Source organism: Schistocerca serialis, chromosome 5 (genome assembly GCF_023864345.2).
Source record: "Schistocerca serialis cubense isolate TAMUIC-IGC-003099 chromosome 5, iqSchSeri2.2, whole genome shotgun sequence".
Classification (NCBI taxonomy): Eukaryota; Metazoa; Arthropoda; class Insecta; order Orthoptera; family Acrididae; genus Schistocerca; species Schistocerca serialis.
Genome location: NC_064642.1, coordinates 522,692,659 through 522,704,974, shown reverse-complemented (window position 1 = coordinate 522,704,974; position 12,316 = coordinate 522,692,659). Strand labels below are relative to the sequence as shown.

Here is a 12,316-nt window from a genome sequence, read left to right as displayed (position 1 = left end):
CTCACTGGATCACTGGGCATCCTCTGGAATAAAAAATGTCTTATCAACTAGTACCTGCAGAAGATGTGGCAACTCCACTACTTGACAAAGTTGGCATGTTACTTCAGGCCGATGTTGACTTGGTACCAACTGGGGAACAGAAACCTTTGAATGGAATTTACTCACCATGCAAATTGAATTATTGGAAGTGGAGTGCGCATACCCATAGAGATAAGTACATGACAATAAATCAGCACATGGCTGGCAAGGACGCCTAATGACTGAGCACAAAAAAATGGTTCAAATGGCTCTGAGCACTATGGGACTTAACTTCTGAGATCATCAGTCCTCTAGAACTTAGAACTACTTAAACCTAACTAACCTAAGGACATCACACACATCCATGCCCGAGGCAGGATCCAAACCTGCGACCGCAGCGGTCACGCAGTTCCTGACTGTAGCGCCTAGAACAGCTTGGCCACGCCTGAGCACATGTCAACTCTCAGCACAAGTGTTAGGCTATGGCCACTGCAGTCTAACTCCAAGGAGCACTGCCCACTTCGCTTACTGCCACTCACGATACGTTGGGATGTGTGCACCCTTCAAGGCAGGCTTTACTCCTCTGTTCTACCCATGCCATTTCACTTGCTTCCTTCGGGACATCTGCTGGCAGGGATACTAAAATAACATTCTTGGGCCTACGTCTTTGTCCATTATTATATATTTTTACATCTTTGTCCATTATTATATATTTTTACATCTTTGTCCATTGTTATATATTTTTAAGTTGAAATGAATACCAATTTTGAATCTATTATTTGATACCTTCATTTTAATTTTTCAACTGTAAAACTGTTCTGACTTTGGAAAGTATTTTGTAAGAAGCTAGTTACAGTATTAGTTATGATGCCACCTCTTAGTTTGCTAAGGTGAAACCAGGCTCTTCTTTGCTATATGGCATTCATCATTTTTCATTGCCAGTGCCTATTATGACATTCCAGAATGAGATTTTCACTCCGCAGAGCAGTGTGTACAGATATGAAACCGCCTGGTAGATTAAAACTGTGTGCCTGCCAGACTGAGACCCAAACTCGGGACTTTTGCCTTTCACAGATAAGTGCTCTATCATCAGAGCTACCCAAGCATGATCCATGCTCCATCCTCACAGCTTTACTTCTGATGGCCCCTCATCTCCTACCTTCCAGACTTCACAGAAGCTCTCCTGTGAACCTTGCAGAACTAGCACTCCTCGAAGAAAGGATATTGTGGAAACATGGCTTAGCCACAGCCTGGGGGTTGTTTCCTGAATGAGATTTTCACTCTGCAGGGGAGTGTGAGCTGATGTAAAACTTGCTGGCAGATTAAAACTGTGTACTGGGCTAAGACTCGAAATTGGGACCTTAGCCTTTCGCGGACAAGTGCTCTAAGGTAGAGAGCATTTGTCTCTATGGTAGAGAACTTGCTCACAAAAGTAAAGGTCCCAAGTTCGAGTCTCAGTCTGGCAGACAGTTTTAGTCTGCCAGGAAGTTTCTATTATGACTTTGTTTCTGTTTTCAGTATTGAAATTTTCGAACGTTTGCATAGTAGGCTTCAAAGTAAACCTATACTGTTCACCAGTTTTTCCAGTTTGTAGCACAGTTGTTTTTATTACAGTTTATTCCTTTTGCTGTGTCTGCAGTGGTTTTAGCCAGTTTGTAACCCTGCAGCCCTGTACGCCTGCTACTGTTGAATTTCTTCTGGGTCCTTGCTTGTTGTTCACTTCCTGCTGCGTGTATTTTTGTTTTCTGTGGAGGTTACATCCAGCAACTTATTTACATTTGTATTTGGTTTGTTCTGAATGATGGATTTTGTTTCACTGACACTACTATGACTTTTAATCTGCTTGTGAGGAAGTGCAAGTGCCCAAGCAGGCACAGGTACTTGTGCTCAGGATCTGTAGATTGTTAAGCTCTGTCCTACACTGTAGAAAAACCATTTGTGTCATTGCCTCAGATAAATTTGCTTTGAAAACTTATGTCCTCAAACTTCATGTAGAATTGGACAGGCTTTTCTTGTTAATTTTATTAAAATACAGTGTATATTTTCAAACAGTGAGTGCTGTGAGAAATGTATTTTACACTGTAGCATGGATTGTAGTCTACTTTTGTGCCTCATACAATTTTATACGTTGGGCCCCTCACAGTTTTTGTTGAATATTAATAATGTTACAGACATTATTAACAGTAACCTCAGACTTTTTGCAGATGACATGGCTACCTACCAGGGATATTCAATATTGATTTACACTTTATTTTTTCTCATCATTCATAGTGCACCATTTGACTCTCATTACAGTTGCAGGTATGAAGTATTTTTGTCTAACCATAGGTGGCAGGGAAAATCACTAGAAGTGTAATCCATCCACAGTAAAGCCCATTTCCCAACTACTGTTATTACATGAGTGAACAACATGGGGTATTATCACAAGGACAATGCTGGACTACATGTTTTCTGTAGAAGTAGGGTGTAAAAACTAAGGATATTCACAGACAATTGGTGGCAGTTTGTGGAGAGTGTGCACCATCATGATAAGTGCTCTTGCAACATGACAACATTTGTCCCACATGAGTTGAAAAACTATGGCTGCCATTGCTGAAATGGGGCTCCAAGTAGTGCCACACCAATTGTATTTGACTGATCTGGCCCATTTTGATTGCCACCTTTTTAGGGCTTTGAAGAGACATCTGCACAGACATCAATCACAGACTTCCTGGACCTTTGAGCAGCTGTCCTGAACTTGGTGAACAGACTCCAAAAAAGTGGTTTGAGGAAAGCCTACATAAGTTAAAGTGGCCAAGTTAGAAGGATATGGTGGGTGTGGAAGTACCTGGAACCTCATTTTAGCAATGGTACCTGTGGTTCTTCAACTCATACAGAAGTGATTTTCATGATGGTTCACAGCCTCCATACACTACCACCAACTGCCTGAGAATATCCTCAGAGTATACACCCTCCTCCCATGGAAACCACGGCATCCAGTGCTGTCCTTCACTGCCACACCTCATGCTATTTTCTCAATAATGATAGCAGGTGGAAAAATGGGCTGCACTGTGCAGGGACTACATCTACTGACGCTGTATATAATGTGTGTGAGCATGGATCAGCCACTGGCATCTTGTTCCAGGACCAAGTTTTTAGTTTATGTGTGTGGTCTTAGTCTGTGTTGCTATGATTTATGACCAACATTACACGAGATAACCCGATGATGCCCTACCTGGCTGAAACATGTCATTTTTGAGACAATAACTACAGTTCTGCAATCTAGGACTGTCTTTTAATACGATTATTAATGCTACTGCTTGGCATGCCACCTGCAGTTAGACCAAAGTACTGCATACTAGCAACTGTAATGATGAGTCAAGTAGTGCACCATGAATGATGGGAAAAATAAAGTGTAAATCAATATGGAACACCTTTTATATAATGAAATAATGTCTGAAATACACTTCAGAAATATTCAATCAAATCTTGATAAGATTTAAAAGTGGTGCAAAGATTGGCAACATGCAGAAACATAAAATTGTGAATTTTACGAAACTAAAAAATGTAGTAATCTATGATTACAATATCAATGAGTCATAACTGTATCAGTCAACTCATATAAATACCCAAGTGTAATAATTTATAGGGATATTAAATTAAATAATTACATAAGGTAAAGCAGGTGGTAGACTTTGGTTCATCAGTGGGAAACTAAGACAACAAAGTAGTCTATGAAATCTCATGATTTTTTATAACATAAAGCAGCAAGTACAGATATGCAGAATCTGTGACAGTCAATTCCCAACTAGTGTCACATGGGATTTTGCATTTCATGGCTTGCTCCTCTTAAGTTAGTACTGGTGGCCCTATACCCCTTTAGGACTTGAAATTTGCACAGCTCCTGTGCAGTGCCTACACAGTTCTTGTATAGCTGTTTGTAATTAATAACAGAAAATAGCTAATTACTCGACTTCAGCATTCGTTACTTGGAATTTCCTTTCTAAATTTTCCTAAAAAGCTGAGTTCAATACACGTGTCTCTACAAAAGGATGCATTGTTACCTATCTTGCAGTAGTAGCCCAGAGCAGACAGGTATTGGTCACTTGTAACACCTAGAGGTCTTGCACAGACCTTCTGCGCACGACAATTTTTCACTCTGTACTGGAATGTATACTTTACTTTCATTCTGACATCATTCAGACATTTACTTACTTCCATGATTTGGAGTTGGGCAAAGGAGAAAATTCTATATAAAACTCTTTTGATTCAATGTAAGCACTCATATGTCCAACTTTGTTAACAATTTTTTATCTTTTACTATACACTCTCTTTTCAATGAACTTCACTTTACCCAAGTGTCACAATAGTTAAGAGATTGGATGCATACTTGGGAGGATGGCAGTTCAAATCCCCCTTCCACCACCCAGACTAAGGTTTGCCACTGTTATGTTAACTGTTTCATGCAAATACTGGGTTGATTCCTTTGAAAAGGTTGTAGCCAGTTTCATTCCCTAGGTCGAGCTTATGCTCTGCTGATAATGATCTTGTCATCAGCAGAATGTTAAACTCTCCATCCTCCTTTCTTGCTTCTTTGAACTTTAAATCTTCACATCATTGCTACTGCAAATTATTTTATGTTTCTGCCTTCATTCACGTAATAGTTTTCACTTATTGCAGTTCCATTCACTCATTTTTTAATAATTTAATTTTTGCTTTTTACAGTGTTTCCACTGTACATGTAACGTACAGCATAATTTTGTGACATTTCACTCTGTCACTATTTTAGATACTTTTCACTGCCTCAAGACATTTGAAATCTGACTGATTACAGAATAATTATCACTGCTAGTTTGGTTCTTTGCATGTTAAATGTCAAAATTCATTTTCAGGGACATACACTTACAGAAATATGAGTCCTTCTCCATTTTCTTCATATTAGGATGCCCATCTCTGAGTGGTGATCTTGGCCTCAGTGACATCCATTTCCATCCAGGCTTACGAGTTCTTGACAAAAAATGGAGCACCTGTTCTTCAGGTGTTTTAAATGTATTTTCAGAGGCATAGTTGTATTCACAGTAAACCCTGAAAATCAAAGTATGGCCTTCATTACGGAAACACCAAACTGGATTGTGAACATAAAAGGTCTAAGAACACACTGTCAATTCATTACATTAATTAGAACCATCATACAAAAGACATCTTATCAGTAATTACCATTCTGGATGCACTCGCCAGTTGTTCCCTTTGAAAAATTCTGTAACTGTAACAGAAGAAAGTTTTGTCAGTTAGAGTGAAAACTACTCTATATCAATGTAATTTGCTTCTGATAGTGTTTAAAACAGTGCCATTAAAAGTTATTTAGATATATACAATGACAACATCTTTCATAATTTTACAATATGGTAATCTACTAACTGTTACTGGGAGTCTCAGCACTAATGAATAAAATGTATAATGGTCTGAATGATAGCTAAGGAGATTAACAACGGAAGGTTAGCATTTTATAAAACTTAATGTATTCCTAACTGCTGCATGCACCTTGTATAAAAGGCACATAAAGATTTGTATTTGTTTAAGTCAGTTTTAAGTGGGTTTAACGACACAAGTTAAACATCATTAAAATGCACTGGTGCCCATTATCTTTCAGAACATATTGTATCAAAACAATTAACGAACTCTTTAATGAGAGTGTTATCTTCATTGCACAACACAAAGAATGGGTGAGATACTGAGAGCACTGTAAACATTAACAGCATACTCTGTTGCAGCAAACCTATTACAGCTCTGACAGCAGTTATTGATTAGTAGGATAATAATTGGCAACTTTTACATGTGTTGTAATGAACATAAGTAATTATAAAATAATAAATACATAAGCCACTTAAAAACTAACAGCAGTAATGGTGTCTACTAGACACTGTCATATACACAACATTCTCAAATGCAGCAACATACCCCCATAACAAACCCACAGATGAAGGAAAACAAAGGAAATGAAACAGTAAATGAGTACACATTCTCTGCAATGGATCTCTATTCTGTGACCTAACAGAACTGTCAAATGACCCAAATCTATAAACACAGGTATGTGCACACATACACACATACGTGCACACACATGCACACGTACAAACGCGTGTGGGTGTGCATGCACATGTTCAAACAGCCTCCCCCCCCTACCCCCCCCCCCCCTACACACACACACACACACCAACACACAGACACAAAACACAGCAAGCCACAATAACCTCAGCATGTGTAGACAAGGTCTGTATATAAAATTTTGACTGTTTCCAAATTTATGAATACTTTTCTAAAAAACTGCAATTTTTGAACTCTATATGTACAGACAATAAAGAGCAATTTTCCTACAATAGAAAGAAAACTAAAAAAAAACACGGATGATGCTGTAACTTCAACAAAGATGTCTGGATAAAAAGAAGACCAAATTATGTTTGCTCATGGCAAAATCTGTCCAAAAACAAAATTATTTGCAAGCAAGAACGGGCACAAGAGTGCATTTCATCCTCAAGATGAAAAAAATTAGTTTTATTTTAAATATTTCAATTCACTAAATAGTTTTAGATAATTTATTGTGGAAACTCAACCTATGGGGATAATATTTTCAGACCAAAGAAATTTGTTATAACATTTAGATTTCATGTTCAATCAAGAATGTCATGGAGAAACCACCTCAAAAATTTCCTCCACTTTGGTCGCACCCTTCCTATCACAATGACCTTCAAATATTTGAATTTTTCCAAGCCCTATGTATCAGTAAACAAATACTGGAGAATCAAATCTTGATGGCAAAGGCATCCTAAAAACAGTTCTGCTCCTTCCTCAAGATAATGTCAGTATTCAGTCCCAACTAACATCTTCCAAATTGAAACCCTTGCCTTCCAACACCTGTAAGACCACTTTCGATAGCATCTCCAAAAGGTTTCCAACTTAATGATAGCCTGCTCCCAATTTGGAGTGCCAGTGCCCAATTATATTAATCTTATCCTGGTGTGAAGAAACCTTGGGCAACAGAAGAAATACTTCAATTGAACGATGAAAGAATGAAGAGGAAAAATGTTCAGCAAAAGACAAGAATACGGCAAAATAAGTCATATAGAAATGAAATAAATTGGAAGTACAGCAAATGCAAAGCAAAATGGAAAAAACATGAAGAATTTAAAAAAGAAACAGCTGTCAGAACAACAGATTCAGCATATAGAAAAGTCAGAACAATCTTTGCTGAAATTAAAAGTAAAGGCATGAACATTATGAATGCAAAAGGGATTGCACAGTTAAACACAAGGACAGAGCAGGTGGATGGAAAGAGCACACTGAAGGCCTGTATAAGCAGGAAGAAATGGCTGATGACATGATAGAAGAAGAAGTGAGAGTCAATGTGGAAGGTATGGGGGACCCAGTATTAGAGTTTAACATAGCTCTGGAAGATATGAGATCAAATAAGGTAGAAAACATAGGTAACATTCCTTTGCAGTTTCTAAAATCATTGGGAAAGGGGGGGGGGGGGAGTGCCAACCAAGTGACTATTCAAGCTGGCTTGTTGAGTGTTGAGTCTATGTATCTGGTGACATGCCATCAGATATTCAGAAAAATATCATCCACACAATCTCAAAGATGGCTTAAAGTTGTTGACAAGAATAATCTACAGAAGACTAGAAAAAAATTAGGACTTGTTAGTTGACAATCAGGTTGACTTCAGGAAAGTTAAAGGCATCAGGAGGCAGTTTTGACATGTGCTTGATAATGCAAGCTAGATTTCAGAAAAACCAAGACATATTCATAGAATCTGTTGATCTATAAAAAGCATTTAACAATGTAAAATGATGGAAAATGTTAACTATTCTCAGAAAAATAGGTGCAAATTAAGGGAAAGATGGAATGTAACAAAATTATGAAAAGGAAATTTGCTACTCACCATATAATCACCACAGTTGACGAAAGCCTTAATGGCCGAAAGCTTTGTGAGAGTCTTTTTGTTGAGCCTATCTGTGACTCAGCATCTCTGCCATATGGTGAGTAGCAACTTTCCTTTTCCAAATATTGTTACATTCCATCCTGGATTTTCCATTGTTTGATAGGGAAAGATGGGTAATACACAATATGTATGAAACCAACAGAGAACTATGAGAATTATTTAATCCATTTTGTTTACAGAACACTGCAGCTGCCGTCATAAGCCACAAGTAGGAAATATGGCAGCCAGCCACTAGCGTTTTTTAATGATTTATTGTACCATTACTAGTTTTGGGCCTGAGCACATCATCAGATGGAAGTGTTGACTTCTTTGCAAGATTTAATTTTATGTAAAGGAGGGCTTTCCATGAAGACACAAATGTAAACCTTGCAAAGAAGGCAATGCTATCAGTTGATGATGGGCTTGGGCCCAAAACTAGTAATGGTACAATAAAATAATTTCAGGAAACCTGGCTGTAATATTTCGTACAGTGTAATAATAAGAATGGAAGACCAAAAATGAAGTGCTCAGATTAAAAAAGGTGTAAGGCAGGGATGCAGCTTTTCTCTACTGCTGATCAGTCTATATGTTGAAGAAGCAATGACAGAAATAAAAGAAAGGTGCAGGAGTAAGATTAAAATTCAGTGTGAAAGAATGTCAATAATAGAGTTCACTGATGACATTGCTATTACTCAATGAGTACAGAATACAGGACCTGCTGAATTTAATAAATAATCTAATGAGTCCAGAATATACAATGAGAGTGAACTGAAGAATGACAAAAGTAATTAGAAGTAGCAGAAATGAGATTAGTGATGAACTTCACATCAAAACTGGCAACCAAGAAATAGACAAAGTGAATGAATTCTGCTACCTTGGAAGCAAAATAATACATAACAGACAAAGTAAGGAGGACATAAAAAGCAGACTAGCACAGGCAAAGAAGACATACCTGCTAAGAGAAGTCTGCTAGTATCAAAAATTGGCCATAATTTGAGGAGGAAATTTTCTGAGAATGTACATTTAGAACACAGTATGGAAGCAAATCATGGAATGTTAGGAAATCAGAAAATAAGATAAGCAAACCATTGCAGAATTGGTGCTATTGCAGGACGTTAAAAAAATTTGGTGGACTGAAAAATGGAGGAAGTTATCTGCAGAATCTGCAGGGAAAGGAATGTATGAAGAACACTGAAAAGTAGTAGGGACAGTGTCATAGGACATGTGCTGAGACATCAGGGAATAACTTCCATGGTACTATAGGGAGCTCTAGGCAAAATCAGACACTGGAGTAAGTCCAAAAATGGAGGATGTTGGGTGTAAGTGCTACTCTAAGATGAGGAGGTTTGCATAGGAGGGGAAGGTAAGCGGGCGACATCAAACCAGCCACGAGACAGAAGACCTACAACAAAACTTCTGTGAACCCCTTCATTAACCCCTCATGGTTCCCTGCCCTGCTCACTATTACTACCTGATCCTATTTAACTGAATTCTTTCATGAAGAAAAGTTCACAATCATCTTTTCATTCACTGCATATTACTTGAAGTAATCCTTACTTTTGCTGTAAATGAGAACCAACTACTTAGCAACAATACTTACTTTTTTATAACAATATCAACACTCATAGTTTTGTTGATCATTGGAAAAGAATGCTGGATATTTCCTATTGCTGCTCATGCTTGAGAATCCTGTCCAACTCGAAGAGAGGACCTCTGTGACTTCCCCAGTGTTGCATCCCAGCAAACCCATTTAGAATCAGCCTTCAGTTTAAAATCTTGATATTCTTCTCTGAGCATTACTTGGCTTGACTGTTCTACTTTTTTCATAAATAATGTCAGTGTCAAAGCAGAGAGAAATAATAGTTTTTATTTTTTATGAAATGATGCCTGAATGATAACACAAAAGATATGCGTTGGCACTGTATGAACACAGACTCTGACTCATTTATTTTACAATGAGTCCTTGTTCTGAGAACCAAAGGCATTGTAAACATATAATATGATGTACCTCTATCTCTGTTATAGACTTCACATATCTGAAATGTCCGATACACAATAATTTCACGACTGTTAAAAGTCTCCAGCCTTGCTACAGTGTTTATTTTAGGACCACATACTGCAGCCACAGTAACTTACCTGTTAGCATGTCCATTAGCATCTGTGTTTGTAAGTGTGAAATTCAATACACATCTGCAAAAGACTGAAGGGCCATGAAAAATCACTTGGGCACCTACTCAATTGTTCATACTAATAGCAATATTATCAATAGCTTTATATATTGTAAGGCATGAACACCTTCTCCTATAATAATACAGCATCACGAGTCTGTGTCAAAGCTGCTGCAAGCGCGTCTTAAGAGAAACGTCACTTATATAGCTCTTCCTTATCTAACCTCAGTGTAGCTTAAGCAACCTACCAGAAGTGGATTTTAGCCCAGCAGAGCTCAAGTAAGCCGCACTGTGGTTACATAAGGAAGTGCTATATAAGCGACTTTTCTCTTAAGACGGCATCAGTCATTGAGCAGTCGCACTTGCAGCAGCATTGACACAGACTAGTGATGCCACCTTATTATAGGAGGAGAAGGCATTCATGCCTTACAGTAAATAAAGCTATTGATAATATTGCTATTAGTTCGAAGATTGAGTAGGTGCCTCAGTGATTTTGCATGGCCCTTCAGTCTTCTGCGGATGAGTATTGCTATTAGTACGAAGAATGCAGTAGGAGCCCAAGTGATTTTGCGTGGCCTCTGTGCATAATGCACTGCAGTACTTAAGAAAGGGCATTAAAGAAGGAGCTCCTGCTACAGTAAGCTCCTCCTAAAGTAGACACTTTAGCAGAGCTTGAGGCTTTTAGCAGTCGAGAAATTATTCAGGGTGTATACGTGGATGAGGAAAAAAATACAGTTAAAAATACACTTTCTCCTGGATGAAAATACACTTTTTCGTGTTAAGTAACAGTATACCTTTCCTTGGAACTGTAAAACTTATTAATCCTTTCAATGGTTGTGGTTTTATACACCAGCGTAGAATTTCCCGGCACTTTAAATAATGAAACTCAGGGGAAAAAAAACATTTTAGAAAGATGTATACTGCATATTTTCATATTACGAAAGTATAAATACGAATTCCACCAAACACAACATGTTACTTTCTGAAGGATTGAAATCGAGATTGTGATGCGATTTTTTTTAAGCCAGTCGTAGCTCGTGTCAAGCCATCTCGCTAGCCAATGACAGCGGATATTTGGAGCATAGGACATGTGATGTAGTCAGCCAATAGTGACATCACTGTTAAGCAGCACGAACACACAAATAGGAAAAGGTAATGGTTTAAATTAATATACATAGTGTTGCTACAAGAAAAGAAAAGCTTTCATGTATAATGTTGGATTAATAATGTGTATGTCTGTCTATTGTTGACAAAGGCCTTAACGGCTGAAAGCTATAATTATTAGATCTTTTTGTTGTGCCTATCTGCGACTCAACATTTCTGCTACATGGTGAGTAGCAACTTCCCTTCTCATAATATTGACACATTCCATCCTGGATTTTCCATTGTTTAATTAAAGGAACATGATGATCAAGAGTGTCACTGGATACAGTTGCTTCAATTAAAACAACTCATATCACTTTTTGCTTCTATAAAATATTTTTATATGTTGTGCCAAATGCAAGTTGGGTGATGTGCAACTTTTCCTTTTCCAATGACCAATTTTTTCTGAGTTTTGCAGTAATTCAACTAACTCAAAATTAATCACTCTAGGGTTTTAATATGTGCAGAGGAGAAAGATGGATCTGTAATTTTGGAGATCAAGTAGATACTTTCTTGGTTTATGTATTGTTGTAATTTTGCTTTTCCTCTGTATTCCAGGTATCTTGGATGGAAAACTGTGATTATTGAATAGTTTTAATAACCATACTTTCACCCATGGCTCAAATTATTTTTGTCATCCAATGCACATATGTCCAGAACTGCTCCATTTCTGTTCTTGAACTTGTTAATAGCCTCAATGAATTCTTAAAATGTAAAAGACTTTGGAAACATACTAAGTTATCATTTATTCTCTTTTATGAAATCTATTTTTTTGTGTGTGGTATCAATATGCAGATTTTACTCTTTTTAGGAGGCATGAACATATGACCAGAAGCTACCTTAGAGTGTGATGGGTCTTTATTTGGATGGTCTCTATGATGTCTTAATTAACCCCACATCTTTTGGTTTTGCCTTCCCATAACAATATAAAGAAACATAGAAATTAAGTACACAAATACTCACACAAAACATTTTTTCACATGCAGAATTGCTAGATTACAAATTTTATATTAAGAAATAGAGTTTACAA

The 12,316-nt window shown here is 37.5% G+C and overlaps 1 protein-coding gene across 1 annotated transcript in view; it reads right to left on the bottom strand.

The window, feature by feature from the left end:
* LOC126481176 (voltage-dependent calcium channel subunit alpha-2/delta-3) overlaps window positions 1-12,316 on the bottom strand; it is an 885,717-nt gene that overhangs the window by 186,434 nt on the left and 686,967 nt on the right. Inside the window, exons 17-18 of the mRNA XM_050104748.1 lie at window positions 5,215-5,260; window positions 4,904-5,082 (exon numbers count right to left, since the gene is read on the bottom strand). Of these exons, the coding sequence (XP_049960705.1) occupies window positions 4,904-5,082; window positions 5,215-5,260 (225 nt within the window). The remainder of the gene's footprint in view (window positions 1-4,903; window positions 5,083-5,214; window positions 5,261-12,316) is intronic.